Raw genomic sequence first — 20948 nt, forward strand, 5'->3', positions numbered from 1 at the left:
TCTTTGCAGCAAGTACTCTGGGAACCATATGTGGTGCCAGGGTTCAAATGTTGGCTGTATGCAGGGCAAGTGCCCTACCTGCTGTACTATCTCTCCCTGACCCCAAGAGTTCTTTCAAATAAAATAAATGTAGTTTGCTTCACCCAGTCATTTCAAGGCCTGCGGGTGGTGTGCGGGATTCCCTGCTCAAGAGCGCCCTCTTCTGTTTGTGAGCAGAATCCATCTGTCTTCGTTGTGGTGGCGTGTGTTGGGGAGAGCCTTGTGCTTTCCAAGTCTTTTGTTCTCTCTAATTTTTTTTTTTGTTTTGCTTTTTGGGTCACACCTAGTGATGCTCAGGGGTTACTCCTGGCTTTGCACTCAGGAATTACTCCTGGTGGTGCTCAGGGGACCATATGGGATGCTGGGAATCGAACCCGGGTTGGCCGCATGCAAGGCAAACGCCCTGCCCACTGTGCTATCTCTCCAGCCCATAATTTTGTAGGACTATACTCTTCACCTTTACTCTTTATTCCTCCATCACCCTCCAGTCTCCAAAGAATTCCCCTTCCTTCCCTCCCCCTCCCCCTCATCAGCTGGGTCTCTGGCAGATAGTGTCAGTGCTGTGCATAGAGCCAGGTGTGGTCCCTGAGCACTGCTGGGTGTGAGGACCCACTAACCCCCAACCAAGAGAGAGAGAGAGAGAGAGAGAGAGAGAGAGAGAGAGAGAGAGAGAGAGAGAGAGAGAGAGAGAGAGAGAGAGAAATCACTCCTGGTGGTGCTCAGGGGTGCTAGGGATCAAACCCAGGTCAGCCATGTGCAAGGCAAGCACCCTACCTGCTGTACTATCATCTGACCCAGTATATATAGGATATTCTCTCTCTCTCTCTCTCTCTCTCTCTCTCTCATGGTGCTTATTCTTTGAGAGCAGTCTAGGAGATTTGAACTGATGGAATCACCATCACCTTGACTGTCAAAATTTTATTTCTTTTTTGGGGGTTGGAGGTGGAATTGGGACCACACACACTGAGCCCAATGGTGCTCAAGACTTACTCCTAGCTCTCTGCTCAGGAATCTCTCCTGAGGGGCTTAGGAGACCGTGTGCAGGGTCAGGGATCAAACAGTCAGTTGCATGCAAGGCGAGTGCCTTAACCCCTCTACTCTCTCTCCAGCACAGGAAGGGCTGTGTTAAATTAGGAGGACAGGGCAGGGATAGCACCGTGGCTGGAACACGGCTCTAGCATGCCCCGACCAAGGTTCAGTTCCTGGCACTGCGTGGTCCCCTGAGCATCACTGGGGTGGCCCCAGGTATCCCGGGAATCACAGCGCCTGAGCAGTTTTGCATCCTTGGGGTCCAGTTGGCTAGGAATTACCCATGGACTGCCAGACCTACTGAGCGAGCACTGCTTGGGAGTGCCCCCAATGATAATTCAATCTGATGTTCAGGGAAAACCACAGTGGGGTGTCAGGGTTTGAGCGAGGCCTGAAAAGGACAGAAAAGAAGATTCCAGAGGAGGAAGCAGCAGGGCAGCGGCTACTGAGAAGTAGGAGTTTGGGCCTGTGTGGGGCTGGGGTGTGTGTGTGTGTGTGTGTGTGTGTTGGGGCAGGTACTGTGGCACGAGGGCTCCCAGCGAGCAGTCGTCAGAGAGTGAGGCCAAGCCAGCAGCGATGCGGACCTGCGAGCCAGCGTTGTTTGGAGCCGACTGGTCTGACCCCTTCCCTTGTCAAAAATGGCTTCTCTGTGCCCCTTTCCCAGCGGAGAGGGGGCTGTCAGCAGAAGCCTGGACGCAAGAGGCCTCTCAGGAGGCCAGTGCCAGTGCCCAGACTCGCGAGACTTGGGCGGGCGCGTGTGACACGGCGGGGCAGAGCGAAGAGAACGAGGAGGGTTGTGAGCAACCCCATACCCCTGGGGTCGGGGGCGAGTGAGGGGCCTGGCAGGGGTTCCAGGGCCGAGCCTGGACGGGCCCGCGTTTCTAAAGTCGGGGAGCAGAGGGAGGAGGAGAAGCTTGTTCTTGGCCCACAAAGAAAGCGGTGCGGGAAGTGGGCAGAGACCCAGAGTCAAGTCTCCACAAGGTGGAAACTGAGGCCAGGGACTGTGAGGGGGAATCGCGGGAGGCTGTAGGAGGGGGAACTGTGGAGGGGGACCATGGAGTGGGGGACTGTGGTGGGACCGTGGGCAGACCCCAGTGGGGTGGGGGACAGTGAGAGAGAGGCTGGTCAGCTACCCTGAGGCAGCCTCGGTCGGGCAGGGAGGAGTGACGGAAGAGACGCAAAGGCTAGGGACTGTTTTATTTTTTTTTTTATGATGGGAGAGGCCAAAGTGAGTCTGGGGGCCTTTGGGGACCCTTGGGTAGCAGTGGGACAGAAGGCAGGGGGCCCTGAGGCAGCTGAAAGGGGACAAGCGCCGTCAGGGGCCCAACTCCAGCCAGTGCCTGTTCCTGGTCCCGGGACAGAGTGTGTGAGCAGCCACTCTGGGGGACGCTGGCCTGCAGGCCCTGGGCTGGGCGGAGCCTCACGCTGGCGGGGAGCAGGGCAGGCATGCAGGAGACCCGGACACAGCCAGGGCGTTCCCGAGCGAGAGCTTCCGTGTGGTCAGGCGGAGTCGGGGCTGAGGGATCAGTGTGGCTGCCAGAGGGAACAGTGGCGCGGGGGATCAGGGCTGGGTGAGCGCTCAGAGTCCTGAATGCAGGTGGCTGCTTGTGGCTGGACCCAGGTGGGGTCAGGGCAGGAGGGTGAAGAGGTCTCTGGGGTCTTGGAGCGACGTTTAGCTTCACTCTGGGGTCCAGAGGACCTAGGCCTGGGTTTCCAGCCCAAGAAGGACATGCTCAGATTTGAATTTCGTGGGGACTGGCACCTGTGGGGAGTGTGGTAACGCGGTGGGGGGGTGAGGGGAGCAGGCAGGGAGGGTGCCTACACTAGGATGGCGTTGAGAAGTGGGGGGGGGGCAGACTGGAAGACTCGAGGACTGATCCCCCGAGATCAGTCAGGGCTGCAAGTCGGTGACAGGGGAGCCGGTGAGTCCAGAGGGGAAGGCCCAAGGCACGTCTCCGGGCCCATGTCTGAGCAGAGCAGTGTAGGGGACAGGTGTGTGGAGGCCCTGACCCGTCTCACTCCCGGGCAGGGCACTGGAGCACCTCAACAATCTCTCCAAAGAGGTCAGCCTGGACTACGAGCGCAGCATGAACAAGATCAACTTTGACCGGATCGTCTCCTCCAAGCCCGAGACATTCTTCTACGTGACCCTGCCGGAGAAGGAGGAGGAGAAGGTGCCCCCAAAAGGTGAGGGCCTGGCGGCCACTCACGTGCTGAGGCCCCCTGCGAGGGTGGCTGTCCTGCTGCCCTCTCTCCTCTCCTACTATGACCCGGCACAGACCGCTTCTCCCACCCTGGAAGAGCGGGGCACGGATAGGCGGGGAAAGGGCAAAGGCAATTGATTGATGAGGGTTATTATTTTGGGGGGGTCACAGTAGTGCTTAGGGGCACCATGTTATACTGAGACCAAACCCAGGACTGCTGGAGCATGCAAAGCATGGACTCCAGCCCTTGAACTATCTACCCTGTTCCTAGAAGACTAGAAAAATTTAATAGGGGCCAGAGAAAGAGTCCAAGAGGTCAAGTATTTGCCTGACACATGGCTGACCTGTGTTCGATCCCCGGTACCACATATAGTCCCCTGAGCCCTATACAGAACCAGGAGTAAGTTCTGAACATACCTGGCTGTGGCCCAAAAACCAAATGAAAACAAAAATAAAACAAGTTAGTCTGGAGGGCCAGAGAGAGTCAATAGCGATTAGAGCATTAGTCGTGCACACAGTCAACCCGATTCGATCCCCAGCATCCCGTATGGTTCCCTGAACACCGCCAGGAATGCAGGGTCAGGAGTAACTCCTGAGCCCTGCCAGGTGTGGCCCTAAGCCCCCGAATAATATACTTATTTATTAGTCTGGAGAACAGGGAGCTGTCTCAACAAGCAGAGCACGTGCCTACCATATGTGAGGCCCCACACTTGCTCTTGAGTACCACGTGGCCCCCTGAGCGTCAGTCTACACAGGCCGATGTCTGCTGGGAGTGGCCCAGCCCCGCCCCCCCCCCAGCACTTCGATATGTGGCCCCTGTTTAACACATGTTTGTACACATGTATGTATGGGCAGTGCAGTGGCTGGGAAGGAAGGCATATCAGGCAAGCCGTGTCTGGGGGCAGCTGCGGGGCTCTGGGCTCTGACTGAAGGACGTACAGCCCATTCTCCCCCACCCCCGAGCGAGGGGAGGCTGCCGCTCCCTGCACTTGAGCCTGGCAGACGAGTCTAAACTGAGGACACGGCTCCCGAAGCTTTACTTCACTCCTTGCTCCTGGCTTCCGTGGGTGCCGTGTCCCTGGGAAGCCGGGGTGGGGCACGGGCAACAGTGCTCTTCCTTTCTTGGGCTCCCGGGCTTGTGTGCAGACAGGGCTGGAGAGGATGGGGGACGTCGGCAGCTCTCACTCTCCCACTTAGAGGGGCTGTGACCTAGGGAGACTCCCCCAGCGTAGCCCTCCCCCTGCGGGACTTTGGGGCCCTTGGACAGGCGGGGCAGAGAGGGTTGGGGACACGGACACCTCCTCAGAAGGGAGGCAAGGGGGCTGCTCCCCTTTCCACATCCCGGGCCCAGTCCTGACCCGGGTGTGTCCCAGGCCCGCCTAACACTGCTCCTGCCATGCCCCAGGCCTGGTGAGCGTCCCCAAGTACCCCTTCCTGGAGCAGAAGGAGGACTTCACTTTCGTGTCCCTGCTCACGCGGCTGGAGGTCATCACAGCCCTCAGCAAGGTGCGGGCCGAGTGCAACAAGGTGACGGCGATGACCCTGTTCCACTCGAACCTCTCCAAGTCCAGCCGCCTGGAGGAGTTTGAGCAGATCCAGTCCCAGACCTTCACCCAGGTACGTGCTGTGAAGCCTCTGCACGGCAGGGGGCGCTGGAGAGGCCAGCTGGGGACCAGCCAGCCGGAAGGGCGCCTGGTTCTGCTCAGAACTAGACCTCACGTCCCCGCCGGGCCTCTTGGAGGCTGAAGGGGTGGGAGTGGGAGCTTGAGGGTGCGGAGGGCTCAGTTTGGGATGCAGAGTGGGCTTTCCTCTTCCCCGCCCGACCTGGGCTGCCCCGAAGCAGACCCTCTGTCCCCGTGCGTCTCTGATCAGGGAGGTTTGGGGGTGAGGCGTGAGGGCAGTGCCAGCAGAGGGCCTGGGAGAAACGCCGCTGCTTTCTGCCTCCCTGCCCGGTCTGCCATCCTCATCTGTGTGCATGGGCTTCGGGGCTGGGCCGCCGGCTGGGGCGGGCGGACTGCAGCCCCGCGGTGACGGCCCCTCCAGGTGCAGATGTTCCTCAAGGACTCCTGGATCAGCACGCTCAAGGTGGCCCTGCGCAGCAGCCTGCGGGACATGAGCAAGGGCTGGTACAACCTGTACGAGACCAGCTGGGAGGTGTACCTCATGTCCAAGCTGCGCAAGCTGATGGAGCTGATCAAGTACATGCTGCAGGACACGCTGCGCTTCCTGGTGCAGGACTCGCTGAGCAGCTTCTCCCAGTTCATCAGCGACGCCTGCTGCAGCGTGCTCGACTGCCCCAGCGACATGGTCTGGGGCGACGACCTCATCAACAGCCCCTACAGGTGCCGCCCGGGCGCCCCCTGCTCTTTCCAGAAGGCCCCCGGGGGCGCGGCAGGGACCAGGGCGGCCAGGGGCAGGGGTGTCTCGCACTGCCAGGACCCAGACAGGAAGGAGGGTCCGTGTGCCCCCCACCCCCAGTGCGCGCGCGCACACACACACACACACACACACACACACACACACACACCTGGTGACCTTCATTCCCTCAGTCCTGAATTACTCTGTGACAGGCCACAAACCAGGCCAACTCCTGGGGGGATGAGAGGGCAGGGCCCCTCTGCCCCAGGACAGCGTGGGGAGGGGGGTGAGACACGGCACTGTCGAGCAGCGGTGGTGAGGTTGGGGGCTCCCACATTGGGCCCCCAGGAAAGGGTGGGTAAACTTAGGACCGGCGGGAGCAGGGACCCCAAGGCTGGAGCGGAGAGGGTAGGGGGTGAGCAGGGCCGCCTGGGAGAAGCTGCAGGGACTGGGCCAGGACACGCAGAACCTGCTGGAGCCACAGTCAGGATGGGTCAGTTCCAAGAAGGGTCAGCGGCCCCTGGAGGGACCCGGTGATCTGTTCGCGTGTCAAAGGATGCGCTTCACTTTGAGGACCGGAAGGCAGAAGAGAAGCCAGACAGAGACATTTATCAGGTGGGGTGTGGCCGAGCGGGGACAGTGCCCTGCTGCCCAGAGTCTGGGCTCGGTCTGTCCCTGAGCACAGGCCCCTCGAGGGAGGACGGCCCCAGGAGTCTGGAGACTGTCTAGAGGCGAGGGTGATTGGTGATGCAGAGCCTGCGGGGGCGGCCCACTGGGCTCCAGGTGGGAGGGCTGTTGGCGCGTGGTTGGTGGAGCATGTGGGGCTGCAGTGCCCAGGGCCTGGCCGAGTGGCTCTGCTGACCTCAGGATGGCAGGACAGGAAGGGTCTTCCTCTTCCTCGTGGGGGAGGTGGGATCAGGGAGCAGGTTTATCTGCCCCGGATCTTTCTCTCTGGTAATTCGGAGGTGTTGTGGGAGGAGGGTCCAGGCTGGTCCTGTGCCTGCTGGCAGACAGTGCTGGGACTGCTGCATGTGCTCGGGCCTCCCCGGGGCCCTGCCCACAGTCAGCCCGGGCCCTGACCCCACAGGCCACGCAAGAACCCTCTCTTCAACGTGGACCTGGTGCTGGACAACACAGGGGTGCACTACAGCACGCCCCTGGAACACTTTGAGACCTCTCTGCTCAACCTCTTCGACAAGGGCATCCTGGCCACACACGCAGTGCCCCATCTGGAGAAGGTGGGCCACCTCGGGGCGGGACGGGGGCGAATCACACCGGGGAATTACAGCTCTCCCCTCCCGCCACCCACAGCGGGCTTGGGAACCACTGACAGCCTCACTGCAAACTGAGGCTGGGACAAGTTCAGCCCAAGGTCACGGTAGCCACGACCATGACAGGCCCCTGACTCCCTCAGCTCTGGCCTCTCCATCAGTCCAAGATGTGTCCAAGGTTCCCCCCTCCCCCAGGCCCCCACTCTGCGTGTCTAACATTCTCTTGTCCCCCTTGCTGGACAGTCAGGGCCACTGTTGACCTGGTGGCACCTCTCCTTGGCACCGGGCTGAGTCAGGCAAGGCAGTGGGAGACGCTGCCCCCTAGGGGGTCCCAGCACCAGCTCTGAGTGCCCCATGAGAACCCCCACAGGCCTCGCCCCACCCTCTTCATGCTCTGTGCTCAGCCGCACCGACACCCCCTGCGGCCCTGCCCTCGGCTTCGCCCCACAGCTGGTGATGGAGGACATCTTCATCAGCGGCAACCCTCTGCTCGAGTCGGTGGGGCTCCACGAGCCTCTGGTGGAGGAGCTGCGGGCCACCATTGCCAACGCCATCCGCAAGGCCATGATCCCGCTGCAGGCCTATGCCAAGGGGTACCAGAAGTACCTGGAGCTGAACAACAACGACATCTCCACCTTCCTCAAGTGCGTGCCTGTGTGTGCGTGCCTGTGTATTGTGTATGCGTGCGCTTGTGTGCATGCGTGTGGGTTGTGCGTGCCCGCATGCATGTGTGCACGCCGTGCATGTGAGCCCCCACCCGCTCACTTCCCTCTGCCCCTCGGGGGTTCCCGCTGCCCACAGGGCCTTCCAGTCACAGCCCCTGTCGGCCGAGGTGGTGCGGGAGGTGGTGGTCACCCACCTTCGAGAGAAAGAGATCCTGGACAACTCACTGCCCAGCAGCCTTGTCATTGGGCCCTTCTACATCAACGTGGACAATGTCAAGCAGAGCCTGTCCAAGAAGCGCAAGGCCCTGGCCACGTCCATGCTTGACATCCTGGCCAAGAACCTGCACACGGAGGTGGAGAGTGTAGGTGCCCAAGAGGGCCCCAGGGGATCCTCGGGTGTCCACTGCAGCGGGAGGACCTGCTCTCAGCCTGTCTGCAGTTCTGCCCTGAGCGAGGCCCCAGGAGTGGGTTGGCTGTCTCTGCCTTAGCCTGCAGAGAGCCCTCCCAGGCGCCCAGGAAGGACAACCTGTTGGGGTCATCCAGGGGCAGAGGGTGGGCAAACAAAGGCCTCCGGAGTCTGCAGGGGCAGATGCAGGGGCCGCCTGTGCTCTCGGTGTGGCTTCAGCTCCCCAGGGAGTGGCTGGGGACATCCCTTGCTGACAGACCCTTAGGGATACGATGAGGGGAAGCATCTAGGAGGTTAGGCGGCGTGGCGGGGGGTGCATGGGGACCAAGGAGATGCGGACCCCGGGGACGACAGGACGGTTCTCCCAGAGTCGTCCTCCCACTGCCAGATCTGCGAGAATTTCCGCAGCATCAGCCGCAAGATTTACGAGAAGCCCAACAGCATCGAGGAGCTGGCTGAGATTCGCGAGTGGATGAAGGGCATCCCCGAGAAGCTGTCGGATCTGGAGGTGAGGTTATCTGGGGGCCAGAGGTCTGGGGACTGGTGTCCAGGGGCCCGGTAGGGCTAGAGGTCAGCTGAACCCTTGGGGCCTGGGGGCTGAAGGCTGGAATGGGTCTGCTTCTGGGGGGGGGGTGCAGGTACCCCGGGGGTACCAGCAGCCGAGAGGCTGGTGAGGAGCTCAGAGCAGCTGTGAGGCGGGGCCTGGTGTGGGTGAGCTGTGCCCCTAGGCATGGGCTGGTCTGGGCAGGTGTTTGGGCGTGGGCAGCCCTTGAGGACATTGCACCCCAGGCTCCCTCCCTTGCTCCCTCACCCCCACAAGATAGCAGCCTCTCCTTAACATCCCACCCTCCGGGCACCCAGCCCCAGTGGCCCCCTGTCCTGCCGCCTGCCCCTGCAGGAGCGCATCAGGAAGGTCATGGAAGACTACCAGGTCTTGGACGAGTTCTTCTACAGCCTGAGCATGGAGGACTTCAATGACAAGTGAGAGGCTCTCGGTTCTGCCACAGATGGGCACGGTGGGGTGCGGGCCTGGGCATTTGCAGGTGGGGCACAGGGGCAGCAGAACATCGCTGGTGACCCTTGACTTTTTGGTGCCCTGCTGCCCTCCCTCTGTCCCCCTCTCCCGTCTCTGTTTTCTGTCTCGCTGTTGGCCTGACACAGCCCTGTCCACCCCAGGCTAGGATGCTCCTGTTCATAACTGGGGCTCTTGGGGTCCTGGGAGTACCCGGGGCAGGGGGCAGCTTGGGGAGGACCACTGTGTCCCCTGGCTCAATAACCTTGAGGAAAATGGTTCCAAGTCAGGATTGTCTTGCCAAGAACCCCAGAGGTGCCTTGCCCACCCTGCCTCATTGACTAGGGGTGCCTGTGGACTTTGGGGCCTGGGAGGGGTTGGCACCATCATCTGGACCCTGCCCAGGGGCATCAGATCCCCCGAGTATGGGGTGGGAAGAGGTGACAGGGGCCTTCCCCTGGGGTTGGCTGCCACAGCGCAGCCACAGACAGACCCTGGAGCTGCACAGTGGCCCCACACAGGCCATGGGCGTGGTCCGTGAGGAGGCAGGCCAGCTTGGGGATTAGCAGCTGTCACTGGGCCCTCTGGGCCGGCAGAGGGGGGAATCAGGGAGTCAGTGTGGCTCCTCCCATTTGGGACGCCACCCCTTCCACCCTGCATGCATGGAGCACATGGGGTGTGCATCTCCCGAGACCCAGACTGGAGGGGGAGCGGCCACCTTTTTTTTTTTCCCTTTGGGGGCCATGCCTGACAGTGCTCAGGGCTGTCTCCTAACTCTGCATTCAGGGATCGCTCCTGGCAGGCTAGGGGAACCATACGGGGTGCTGGGGATTGAATCTGGGTCGGCCGCGTGCAAGGCAAGAGCCCTACTTGCTGTGCTGTTGCTCCTGCCCTGCCCAGTCATCACACTGTAGTTGATGCCCCCGTCCCCGCCCCATTCTCTCCTTCACCCTGGGTGTCCCTGCCTGGCCTGTCTGCCCCGTGGTTCTGCTGTGGCCTTCGTGCCAGTGCCCGCCCCCGCCCCCTACAGATGGGCCGCCAGCAACTGGCCCTCCAAGATCCTCTCGCAGATCGAGATGGTGTGTCAGCAGCACATAGAGGAGGAGGAGAAGTTCCGCAAAATCCAGCTCATGGATCAAAACAACTTCCAGGAGAAGCTGGAAGGACTACAGGTGGGGCTGGGCCTGGCGCCCACGAGGACCCACCCCCTCGCTCCCCAGTGCGGTCAGCCTGCCCCACGGGCCACGATCTGCTCATTCCATGAGACCAAAGGCCCTCGGACCTGGGGGTGGTGGATGCTCGGGACTCAGACCGCCTGGGGGTGCGCGAGAGCCATGTGGGCACAGCTGTGCCAGCCAAGGCTGCTGACCGCTGGCTCCCGGGCCCGCAGCTGGTGGTGGCTGGCTTCTCCATGCACGTGGATATCACACGAGCCCACGAGATTGCCAACGAGGCACGGCGGGTCAAGAAGCAGCTGAAGGACTGCCAGCAGCTGGCCATGCTCTACAATAACCGCGAGCGCATCTTCGGCCTGCCCATCACCAATGTAGGCCCCGGCCGGGGACTCTAGGAAGGGCCCAGGGCAGGGGCGGCCATGGCAGAACGCAGGGCTCTGGCTTTTGGAGGGCAGGACTGAGCAGCCTGCAGAGAAGCAAACACACCTCTGGCTGCAGGGCTGATGGGAAGCAGGCAGGAGGCCTGAGACTCAGACATGGGGTGGAGAGTGTGTGTGGCAGGGGGAAAGGAGGCCAGGCCAGGGCCCTCAGGCATAAGAGGGAGGCAGAGGGAGAGAGGACTTGAGCCCTGAAAGAGAGATGGGGGCGAGGGCACCCCCACAACGCCCCCGATCTTCTGCCTTTGCAGTATGACAAACTCAACAGGATGGTGAAGGACTTCCAGCCCTACCTGGACCTCTGGACCACAGCCTCCGACTGGATGCGCTGGTCCGAGAGCTGGATGAACGACCCCCTGTCGGCCATCGACTCGGAGCAGCTGGAGAAGAACGTCATCGAGTCCTTCAAGACCATGCACAAGTGTGCGAAGCAGTTCAAGGACATCACTGGTAGGTTCCGGGCCCCCACCCCGTGCCCTGCCCTCCCCAGCCCTGCTGCCCGCCTCGCTCACAATTCCGCTCTGCCTGCCAGCCTGCCAGGAGGTGGCCCTGGACATCCGCTCGCGCATCGAGGAGTTCAAGCCCTACATCCCGCTGATCCAGGGGCTGCGGAACCCAGGCATGCGCAGCCGCCACTGGGACGACCTGTCCAACGAGATCAACATCAACGTCAGGCCCAAGGCCAACCTGACTTTCTCCCGCTGCCTGGAGATGAACCTCCAGGACCACATCGAGAGCATCAGCAAGGTGGCCGAGGTGGCCAGCAAGGAGTACGCCATCGAGCAGGTGGGTGGCCACTAGCCGCCGCCACCCACAGTGTGGTGGGGTGACAGGCTTGACATGCCTCTGCTGCAGGGAGCCAGTGACTCTCGGACCTCATCCCTGTTGTGCCCAGTCAGCCCCGGCCTGGGAGGAGCTGAGTGCGTGGCTCTCACTTAACACTTGGGCCCAGGCGGTCCCTCGAGGAGCCCGGGTGATGTGCGCAGTAGGGCTGGAGCGGGGAGCAGAGCCCCCCACAGCGCTGTGTTGCCTCCTAAGGGCAGAGGCCGGGCCGGGCACCCGCAGCAGACCAGGGGAGCCGGTGGGGGGGAGCCCGGAGAGAGTTAGTGACCAGACCAAGGCCCCCTTGTGTCCCCCATGCAGGCCCTGGACAAAATGGAGAAGGAGTGGTCAACCATCCTGTTCAACGTGCTGCCCTACAAGGAGACGGACACTTACATCCTCAAGAGCCCGGACGAGGCGTCCCAGCTGCTGGACGACCACATTGTCATGACCCAGAGCATGTCCTTCTCGCCGTACAAGAAGCCTTTTGAGATGCGCATCAGCTCCTGGGAGAACAAGCTGAAGCTGACCCAGGTGGGCCCGCGCCCCTCCTCTCGGGGCACAGTCAGCAGAGAGCCAGAGGGGGGCCTGGACACCAGGGGGCACCGCCGGGTCCTCTGTCATCCTGCCCCGAGCCTCCCAGCCCCGTCTCATTTGGGAGCTGGCGTGGGTGAGTGGCACAGGGTCCAGGGACAGCCCCTCACCACAGGCCCCAGCTCAGCGGGAGGCAGAGCCCGAGGGGCCAGGCCTGGAGCCAGGTCTCCTGTCCCAAGGCTGTCAGTCACAGCCCAGGGCCTCTTGGTTGCTGTTCAGAAACTTCCAGTGAAGCCAGAGCCAGTCAGCAGCGTCCCTGGGCCTCCCTGCCTTACTCTCGCCATCCCCTCCCGCGGGAGATCAGCCCCATCTTCTGTCCCCTCCGCCGCTCAGCACTGGGCTGCCCTGGTGGGCTCCCCCACAGCCATCTGCCAGGGGCTCCTGTGCAGGGCCTTGGAGTGGGCTGCCTCTGACAGCCCCAGCACACAGGCAGGCCCTCTGTGATTCGGAGGCAGAACTCACTGTTTGGTGGGCCGTGGGCTCCCCGGGCAGGGAGCCACCCTGTACCCCTGGCACTCAGCCAGCCGCAGCACACATGCTACAAAAATGATGGATGGGCAAATGAATGATTGAACGAATGAATGCATTTGCACTCATATCCAAAGACAAGTTATGAACAGGAAGTTTGGAAAATGTCTATTGAAGATGTCTGCCCTTTGGTCGATGTTAGAGACTATTTTAGGGGTTTCAAGATCAATTCCCAATAAACCTCAGACCACCGTACATCCTAGACTGAAGCATCGTCTGGGACAGGAGCAGCCCGCGGAGTGGAAGAGTCTCCCGTACACAGGGCTCTTTGTGGCTTCAGGGTTTTCTGGTTTGGGGTGGGCTGCCTGCTCTGTGGAATGCCTGGGGGTCCCGTGGAATAAAATTTAGAATTTCTCTGGAGGGCCCATCCTCACTGCCTCTCTGTTCCCCTGAGCACTCTGGCTGAGAGCACCACCTAGGGTTTACCCCCAGAATAGCAACTCTGGTGCCCTTGCTCAGCATTTGTCTGGGGTCAGTCAATGTTGAGGCCGTGGGAGCTGGGGCCCCACTTAGACCCTTGGATCACAGGCCCCTGACAGTCCATCCCCCGCCCAGGAGGTGCTGGAGGAGTGGCTCAACTGCCAGCGGTCCTGGCTCTACCTGGAGCCCATCTTCAGCTCTGAGGACATCAACCGGCAGCTGCCCGTGGAGAGCAAGCGCTACCAGACCATGGAGCGGATCTGGAGGAAGATCATGAAGAACGTCTACGAGAACCGGGAGGCGAGCTCCTGTGGGGCCGGGAGGGGCAGACAGGACCCGCGGGGCTCCTCCGGGGCTGGGGTCTTGGCCTGATGCTCTCCTGCGTCTTAGAAATACCTGCGCTTCCTTCTCGGAGTTCTGTGGTCCAGGCTCACCTCACGGAGGCCCTGACAGGCCCCGCGGCAGAGCGAATGCCTTTGCTTTTCTCAACCCTGTTTTTGGTAGAACCAGACGCTGGTTTTCTGTGGGAGCGACGGGTGACAGGTGCAGCCCCTAGTGCAGGGCGTTCACCTGCCTGCCGCGCTTCCTTCCCAGACCCCTCGGAGAGGCCCGGCGGGTGTGGCGACTCTCCGGGCCCCCTTCCCCCCTCGCAGGGCTCACCGCGGGTTTCTCGCTGGTCCGGCCCCTGCAGGTGATCAATGTGTGTTCGGACCAAAGGCTGCTGGACAGCCTGCGGGACTGCAACAAGCTGCTGGACATGGTGCAGAAGGGCCTCAGCGAGTACCTGGAGACCAAGCGCAGCGCCTTCCCCAGGTGGGCCTGGCCTGGTGCGTGCCCCCTGCTGCAGGGGTGCAGCGACGTCAGAGGTGTGGGGTGACCTTACCCTGCCTCCTCCTGGTAGGTTCTACTTCCTGTCGGATGATGAGCTCTTGGAGATCCTGTCCCAGACTAAGGACCCCACAGCCGTGCAGCCCCACCTGCGCAAGTGCTTCGAGAACATCAACCGGGTGCGTGGCCGGGCTCGGGGCCCGGGGGCAGCCACAGGGAGGGCGCCTCCCCTCCCACCCCCAAGGCGTTTCAGCAGGAACTGAGGTGGCAGGCCCCAGTCCTGGTTCTGGGACACAGGCGCCTGAGCCCCTGAGCCCAGGAGGAAGTTCGGCTCCAGGCCTCCCAGCCTAGCCCCGTGGCCGCCCTGTCCATGGAGGCACCGACCGGGCCAAGAACCATGAGCCCCTCTGAGACTCTCCTCAGCCTCTCCACATCTCTCAGGGCGGCCACCCCGGTCTGCAGGGGGGGGCGCGCGGGGGGGGGGTGAAGTGACTTTCCCGAGTGGCAGGGTGGGGACCAGACCATCCTGCCCACATGCCATCAGGGATGACCAGGCCAAGAAGGGCAGCAGCAGGTGGAGCAGCATTCCCGGGTCCCTCGGAGCCAGCACTCTCCTGAAGGCACAGGCGTGGGCGGCCCCGGGGCCCGGGAGGGCAGGCTCGCCGGGGCACTCCCGGGGTGACCCCGCTCTTGCTGTGCCCCGCCCCTGTAGCTGCTCTTCCAGGAGGACCTGGAGATCACACACATGTACTCGGCCGAAGGGGAGGAGGTGGAGCTGTCCACCTCCATCTACCCGTCCAGCAACGTGGAGGACTGGCTCCGGGAGGTGGAGCGCAGCATGAAGAGCAGCCTGCGGGACATCATCGAGAGGGCCATCAGGGCCTACCCCACGGTGTGCAGCCCCGCAGACAGGACGCCAGCTTCCCCGCGCCAGGCTCCCCAGAGGAACCGCCAGCCCCGGCTGGGGTCCCACTCCCCTTCCTGGCCCTGCCAGTAGTCAGTGGCGGCCCCGGGGCTCAGCTCCACCCCTGGGTCAACTCAGAGTCCCAGCCCCAAGGACTGAGGATCTGAACCCAGGACGGGTTCATCCTCCCCGCCTCTTGCCGTCCCCGGAGCACCAGGGCCTGAGCTCCCGAGACGGAAGGCGCAGCTGGATCCTCGAGTCTGAAAGGCGCTTTGGGAAACAGGAGGGGCCGCAGGGCCTGCGACTGTCTGGGTCTGAGCCCTGCCCTGCTCTCTTCGCAGATGACCAGGACCACCTGGGTTCTCAGCTGGCCAGGCCAGGTGACCATAGCTGGCTGCCAGACCTTCTGGACCCTGGAGGTGTCAGAGGCCCTGGAGATTGGCAACCTCCGCACGGAGCTATTTCCCAAGCTGGGCCTCCAGGTGAGGGTCAGGCGTGCACCCGCCCACGGGCCCCATCAGGGCCTTTGGGAGCCCTTTTCTGTGTCAGTCCTGGAGCGGATCTGACCCTCCTGAAATAAGTGCAGGCCCTCTCACTAGGGGGGCGGGGCCAGGGCAGCAGAGAGGCCAGGCAGCACCCTCCACCCATGTCCACCGCAGAGTCCCACAGGGAACAGACCCCTCCAGCCACTCCTGTCTTCCTGCAGAGCTCAGCCATCTGCCCCGGATGGGGGGGCGGGGCCACTCGGGGCCTCTGTTTAGTTTACCGCCCTGCCGGGTCCCCTCTACCTCCCTATCCCCATGATGCTCCCACGCTTCCTACCTGCTGGCACCCCCGGGCCAGGCCGGGAGCCTCCCTGCGGCTCACGTCTGAGTCCCCCGCCTCTTGCAGCTCAGCGACCTGGTGGGCCTGGTTCGGGGGAAGCTGTCCCGCATCCAGCGAGCCGTGCTGTCGGCGCTGATCGTCATCGAGGTGCACGCCAAGGACGTGGTGAGCAAGCTGATCATGGAGGAGGTGGTCAGCGTGAATGCCTTCGAGTGGATCTCACAGCTGAGGTGAGCAGGCACGAGACGGGGCCTATCCCTCCCCAGCACGCTCCCTGCCCCAGACCCACTGCTGTGGCACGATGGCCCAGGAGATCTGGGGCCTGGGGGCCTTCCCTGCACCCTTGCTCCCCAGAGAACCACTCTCTACCACCACATGCCTTGCTCCACGGCTGGCGATGCCCGTGGCCCAGAGAAACCTTTGGCCTGCCATGCCAGGTACTACTGGACAAACAACCACCTGTACATCCGGGCCGTGAACGCCGAGTTTATCTATGGCTACGAGTACCTCGGAAATACCGGGAGGCTGGTGATCACACCCCTGACCGACAGGTGAGGGTCCCCTCCGCTGCCCCTTCCTCCCAGCTGGGGCTGGGCGCCATGCCCTTATGCTGGAGGCTCCACCCCACTGTGCCTCAGTTCCTCCTACAGTCGGCTCGGGGAGCTTAGATGCTTTTTGTGGCTGGAGGGCCGCGCGGGCTCTGAGCCCACAGGTGATGCTCTGCAGGCATCTCACGGGTGTGAGCTGTCCCTGCCACCTGTGAGCCCTTCCTGCGCTGCACCAGAGGAATTGCCCTGAGGGCCCCGAGGGTCCCCGAGCGCTCCTGAGGGAGGCCCCTTCACAGGCACCTGTGCTTAGTAGCAGCTGAGTTTGCACGGCGGGGGTGTGCTGGGACAGAGAGCTGAAGGGTGGCTACAGGGAAAGCATCCACGCCAGTCCCCGGCAAAGCTGAGGAGCCACAGGGTCAGGTGGAGGAACTGCCTGGAGGGCGACGGGGAGCCCATCCATGGGGCGGGGAACTTCGCTCTCAAGGACCTGGGGTGGAGCGAGAGCACAGCCATAGAATGCCTGCCTTGCACATGACCGACTGCCAAAACTTTGCGTGTGGCTGGGTTCAGTCCTTGGCACCCCATATGGTCCCTGAGCCTGCCAGGAATAACCACTGAGCACAGAGCCGGGAGTAAGCCCCGAGCACTGCCAAAGTTTAAAAACAAAACTAAAACATGGGGCCTGAGGGATAGTACAGAGTGTAAGGCACATGCCATATACGCGGCCATCCTGGGTTCAGTTCTTGACCCCACCAGGAGTGATCCCTGAGCACAGAGCCAGGAGTAAGCCCTGAGCACCACCGGGTGTGGCACCCAAATAAAACCAAAACAGCCAAAAGAATCAAAAACCGAAACAAACAAGAGCAAGGTGCCTGGCTTGCACCCACTGCCTCTTGCTCCTGCAGGTGCTACCTGACCCTCACTGGGGCCCTGCACCTCAAGTTTGGGGGTGCCCCAGCGGGCCCAGCTGGCACAGGGAAAACAGAGACCACCAAAGACCTGGGTAAGGCCTTGGCCATCCAGACCGTGGTGTTCAACTGCTCCGACCAGCTCGACTTCATGGCCATGGGCAAGTTCTTCAAGGGTCTGGCCAGGTGAGGTCGGGCACGCAGGGGGCTCTGCCACAGGCGCCCCCCCAAGGTGGCCTGCAGGGTGGGACGTGGACTCAGGCATGGCCCTGCGGGTGCTGCGGTGGAAAGGGGGAGGGTGGCGAGCAGAGGTGCGGCTGAGCAGCTGGAGGCAGCCACCCTGGGCTTCCTCCTGGGCAGCCTCAGAGGGGTCCTGGGAGGTGCAGGTGGACTCTGAGCTCTCGCTGCCCCACCCCTACGTTCTCACCTCCCTCAGTGCGGGAGCCTGGGCCTGCTTCGACGAGTTCAACCGCATCGACATAGAGGTGCTGTCGGTGGTGGCGCAGCAGATCACCACCATCCAGAAGGCTCAGCAGCAGCGGGTGAGCCGGGGGCTCCATGCGCCCCCCAACCCTTCCTGAAATCGCCAGCCACTCGGGAGAACTGGGCGCTCAGGCCTGCCCTAACCCCTCTCTTCCGACGGGGCGCTGGGCGATTTCCTTCCGAGAGCTGCCACAGGGGGGACTCGACCTACGTGGCACACAGGTCCCGGCCCTCCCAGGAGGCCCCAGCCACCGTTCCTTCCTCCTGCCTTGCTCAGAGCGGACACTGGGAAGCTGGCGGGTGTGCCCACCCCACCCTGGTGGGGCCTGAGTCTCAGAACTTGCCTCATCAGCATCGGCCTCAGGAACTGGGGCAGCAGAGTGGGAGGCAGGAGACCTGTAAAGACGCTGGGTTGCTGAGAGGCCCCAGCCCTGGTGAGGAGCTGGCCTGAGAGAGCAGTCACCCTCCCGGCAGGTGGAGCGCTTCTTGTTTGAGGGCGTGGAGATCCCCCTGGTGCCTTCCTGCGCTGTGTTCATCACCATGAACCCGGGGTACGCCGGCCGCACGGAGCTGCCTGACAACCTGAAGGCAAGTCCAAGCTGGGGGCGCCTCCCAGGGCCCGGGCTGGGGGTGCCGACTCAGGGACTGAGGCCCCAAGGCAGGCCCAGGGCTCCTGAGGTGCCCCCAGCTATGGCAAGGAGCCTCCACCCACGCATGCGCGCGCACACACACACACCCACACACACACACACACACACACACACACACACACACACACACACACACTCGGGATGTGGTGAAGTCTCCTTAGGGCAGCGATGCCCTGGCTGTGGCCTGACAAGCACCCGGGAGGGCAGTGTCCCTCACTGTCCCGCACCCGTGCCCAGGCGCTCTTCCGGCCCGTGGCCATGATGGTCCCGGACTACACCATGATCGCAGAGATCTCCCTCTACTCCTTTGGCTTCAACGAGGCCAAGGTGCTGGCCAAGAAGATCACGACCACCTTCAAGCTGTCCTCAGAGCAACTTAGCTCCCAGGTGAGGCTCTGCCCCCACCAGGTTCTGGTGCGAGAGCCCCCACCCCCGCCCTCTCAGGCCCCCAGCCCCCAGGGCTGCCCCAACGGCCATGATACCTCACAGACACCGTCTTAGCGACCCTCCTAAGGACCTCGTGAGGTTTGGACAGCATCCCGCTTCCCGGCAAAGGGCACGGGGAGCCAAGGCAGCAAGGGGCCTGGTTAGGCTCCTGCATGCAGGGGTGGGGGAGGGGCACAGGACCAGGTGCCGCCCCGGCTAGCTCAGGGGCAGGGGCAGGCAGCACCTACAGAGAAAAGGAGCCAGGGCGCCCGGGCTGGGAGCAAGAACCGCGGCCTCCCGCGCTGCCCCCGGGGCCAAGCGGCCTGTCTCAGAAGCAGCTCTGGCAGCAGCGGGCAGCTGTCCCGCAGCCCCACGCAGTGGCAGAGAGGAGCCCCAGTCTGGCCTGCACTCCGACTTTTCTGCACTCAGCACCAGGAAAGGTCCCTGGAGCCCCCCATGAGCCCCTCCGGCTGCCCGGCTCAGGTGTGAGCAGCAGTCGAGGGGGCCCTGGCTGGCGGGGGCGGGCGGCAGCAAATCCCACCACTGGGGGAGATGTCTGTTCTATGCAGTCGGGCGTTCCACACCCCTTTCCTGTAAGCAGCAGCCTGTCTCCCAGCTCCTTCCCACACTGCTGGGGCCCCAGGACCGTCTGACACCAGGGGACCGAACGAGGCCCGAGGCCCGGAGGAGAGCTGCTGGCCTGGCACTGCTGGCCGGCTGGTGACCGTGACCCTGAGCAGATGGGAGGGAGGCAGGGAGGTCCAGGCAGACCCCCCCTACACAACACCCCAGCGGCGGCGTTCCCCATCCCTGTCTGGTGGCCGTAGGATCACTATGACTTTGGGATGAGGGCAGTGAAGACTGTCATCTCCGCTGCCGGGAACCTCAAGAGAGAGAACCCCAACATGGATGAGGTGAGCCCCAGCCGGGGAGGGGCCCGGGAGGGGGGCGGCCGGAGGATCGGAGCGGCCACAGTGGTGTCTGGCCTGGGCTGCCCACCGCTGCAGGAGCTGATCTGCCTCAGGGCCATCCGAGACGTGAATGTGCCCAAGTTCCTACAGGATGACCTCAAGCTCTTCTCTGGGATCGTGTCCGACCTTTTCCCCAACATCCGGGAGGAGGAGACGGACTACGGCATCCTGGACAAGGCCATCCGCAAGGCCTGTGAGACGAACAACCTCAAGGATGTGGATGGTGAGCCCTGTGGCCGTGTGTGTGTGTGTGTGTGTGTGTGTGTGTGTATACCCTGGGATACAGGGCAGGGGGATAGAACTGCCCCAAGGTCACGTGACCAGCTAGCACAGGAGTGGGGGCCCCTGACCTCGGCCGGTCCCCACAGGCTTCCTGAGGAAGTGCATCCAGCTATACGAGACCACCGTGGTGCGGCACGGCCTCATGCTCGTTGGGCCCACCGGCTCCGGCAAGAGCAAAGTGAGTGCAGTCACTCAGGGCAGCTCAGGGCCCCAACAGGGGTACGGGGTGGGGCTGGGGGTCCAAGGATAATGCAGCCCCATCAAAGGTGCCGGTCCCCGTCTGTCCTTCCTGGGCCTCTGGAATCCCCTCCTGCCCCACGGCACCCCGGTCCTCCCGGCTCTGCTCCGGGGCACCAGAAGGCTCAGGGGGCAGCGTCTTCCAGTGTTACAGAGTGCTGGCGGACGCCATGACCTCGCTGAAAGGGCAGCCGTCCATCAGCGGAGGCGTGTACGAGGCCGTCAACTACTTCGTGGTCAACCCCAAGTCCATCACCATGGGCCAGCTCTACGGGGAGTTCGACCTGCTCACCCACGAGTGGTGAGTGGCACCTGCCTGCCCCCCCAGCTTCAGGACCTCTGGGGTGCTCCCTGAGTGACCTTGATGCCCTCCCGACTCCGACCTGGCCCACACCTGCTGAATGGAGCTGGTGATGGCACCGTTCTCCTCAGAAGGAGAAAAGGACGCACACGGGCAGCACTCAGGCAGCTCTCCGCGTCGTGACCCCAGAGGCACTGGGCTGGTTCTTGGGGGTCTCTTCTCCCAGTGAGGGGGCACTGATGGGCGGGGACTCAGCTGGAAGAGTGGAGGCCTCTATAGCTGCGGTCTTCCCTCTGGGGCTCTGGGCTCCTGCAGGGGCAGAGTCCTCTGCTCCAGGGCCCCAGATCCCCAGTGGGGACTGAGCATGGGGAGGGGGAATCGCCCACTTTCCAAACGTGAGCATCACTGCTTCCCCCATTTCCACCGGACTTTTTCTTCCTTCCTTCCTTCCTTCCTTCCTTCCTTCCTTCCTTCCTTCCTTCCTTCCTTCCTTCCTTCCTTCCTTCCTTCCTTCCTTCCTTCCCTCCCTCCCTCCCTTTCTTCCTTCTTTCCTTCCTTCCTTCTTCCCTTCCTTCCTTCCTTCCTTCCTTCCTTCCTTCCTTCCTTCCTTCCTTCCTTCCTTCCT

At 62.7% G+C, this 20948-nt stretch overlaps 1 protein-coding gene across 1 annotated transcript in view; it reads left to right on the forward strand.

The window, feature by feature from the left end:
* Positions 1–20948, forward strand: part of DNAH1 (dynein axonemal heavy chain 1) — a 61013-nt gene that overhangs the window by 16351 nt on the left and 23714 nt on the right. Inside the window, exons 8-35 of the mRNA XM_055136674.1 lie at positions 3098–3255; positions 4678–4889; positions 5316–5614; positions 6718–6868; positions 7352–7545; positions 7703–7928; positions 8361–8480; positions 8871–8953; positions 10015–10156; positions 10375–10530; positions 10848–11046; positions 11129–11382; positions 11740–11952; positions 13096–13260; positions 13652–13773; positions 13862–13967; positions 14501–14680; positions 15034–15174; positions 15584–15747; positions 15955–16068; positions 16971–17159; positions 17410–17515; positions 17931–18044; positions 18344–18493; positions 19360–19446; positions 19540–19726; positions 19872–19963; positions 20169–20323. Of these exons, the coding sequence (XP_054992649.1) occupies positions 3098–3255; positions 4678–4889; positions 5316–5614; positions 6718–6868; positions 7352–7545; positions 7703–7928; positions 8361–8480; positions 8871–8953; positions 10015–10156; positions 10375–10530; positions 10848–11046; positions 11129–11382; positions 11740–11952; positions 13096–13260; positions 13652–13773; positions 13862–13967; positions 14501–14680; positions 15034–15174; positions 15584–15747; positions 15955–16068; positions 16971–17159; positions 17410–17515; positions 17931–18044; positions 18344–18493; positions 19360–19446; positions 19540–19726; positions 19872–19963; positions 20169–20323 (4479 nt within the window). The remainder of the gene's footprint in view (positions 1–3097; positions 3256–4677; positions 4890–5315; positions 5615–6717; positions 6869–7351; positions 7546–7702; positions 7929–8360; positions 8481–8870; positions 8954–10014; positions 10157–10374; positions 10531–10847; positions 11047–11128; positions 11383–11739; positions 11953–13095; positions 13261–13651; positions 13774–13861; positions 13968–14500; positions 14681–15033; positions 15175–15583; positions 15748–15954; positions 16069–16970; positions 17160–17409; positions 17516–17930; positions 18045–18343; positions 18494–19359; positions 19447–19539; positions 19727–19871; positions 19964–20168; positions 20324–20948) is intronic.

The sequence above is a fragment of the Sorex araneus genome, chromosome 4 (assembly GCF_027595985.1).
Source record: "Sorex araneus isolate mSorAra2 chromosome 4, mSorAra2.pri, whole genome shotgun sequence".
NCBI classification, from domain to species: Eukaryota; Metazoa; Chordata; class Mammalia; order Eulipotyphla; family Soricidae; genus Sorex; species Sorex araneus.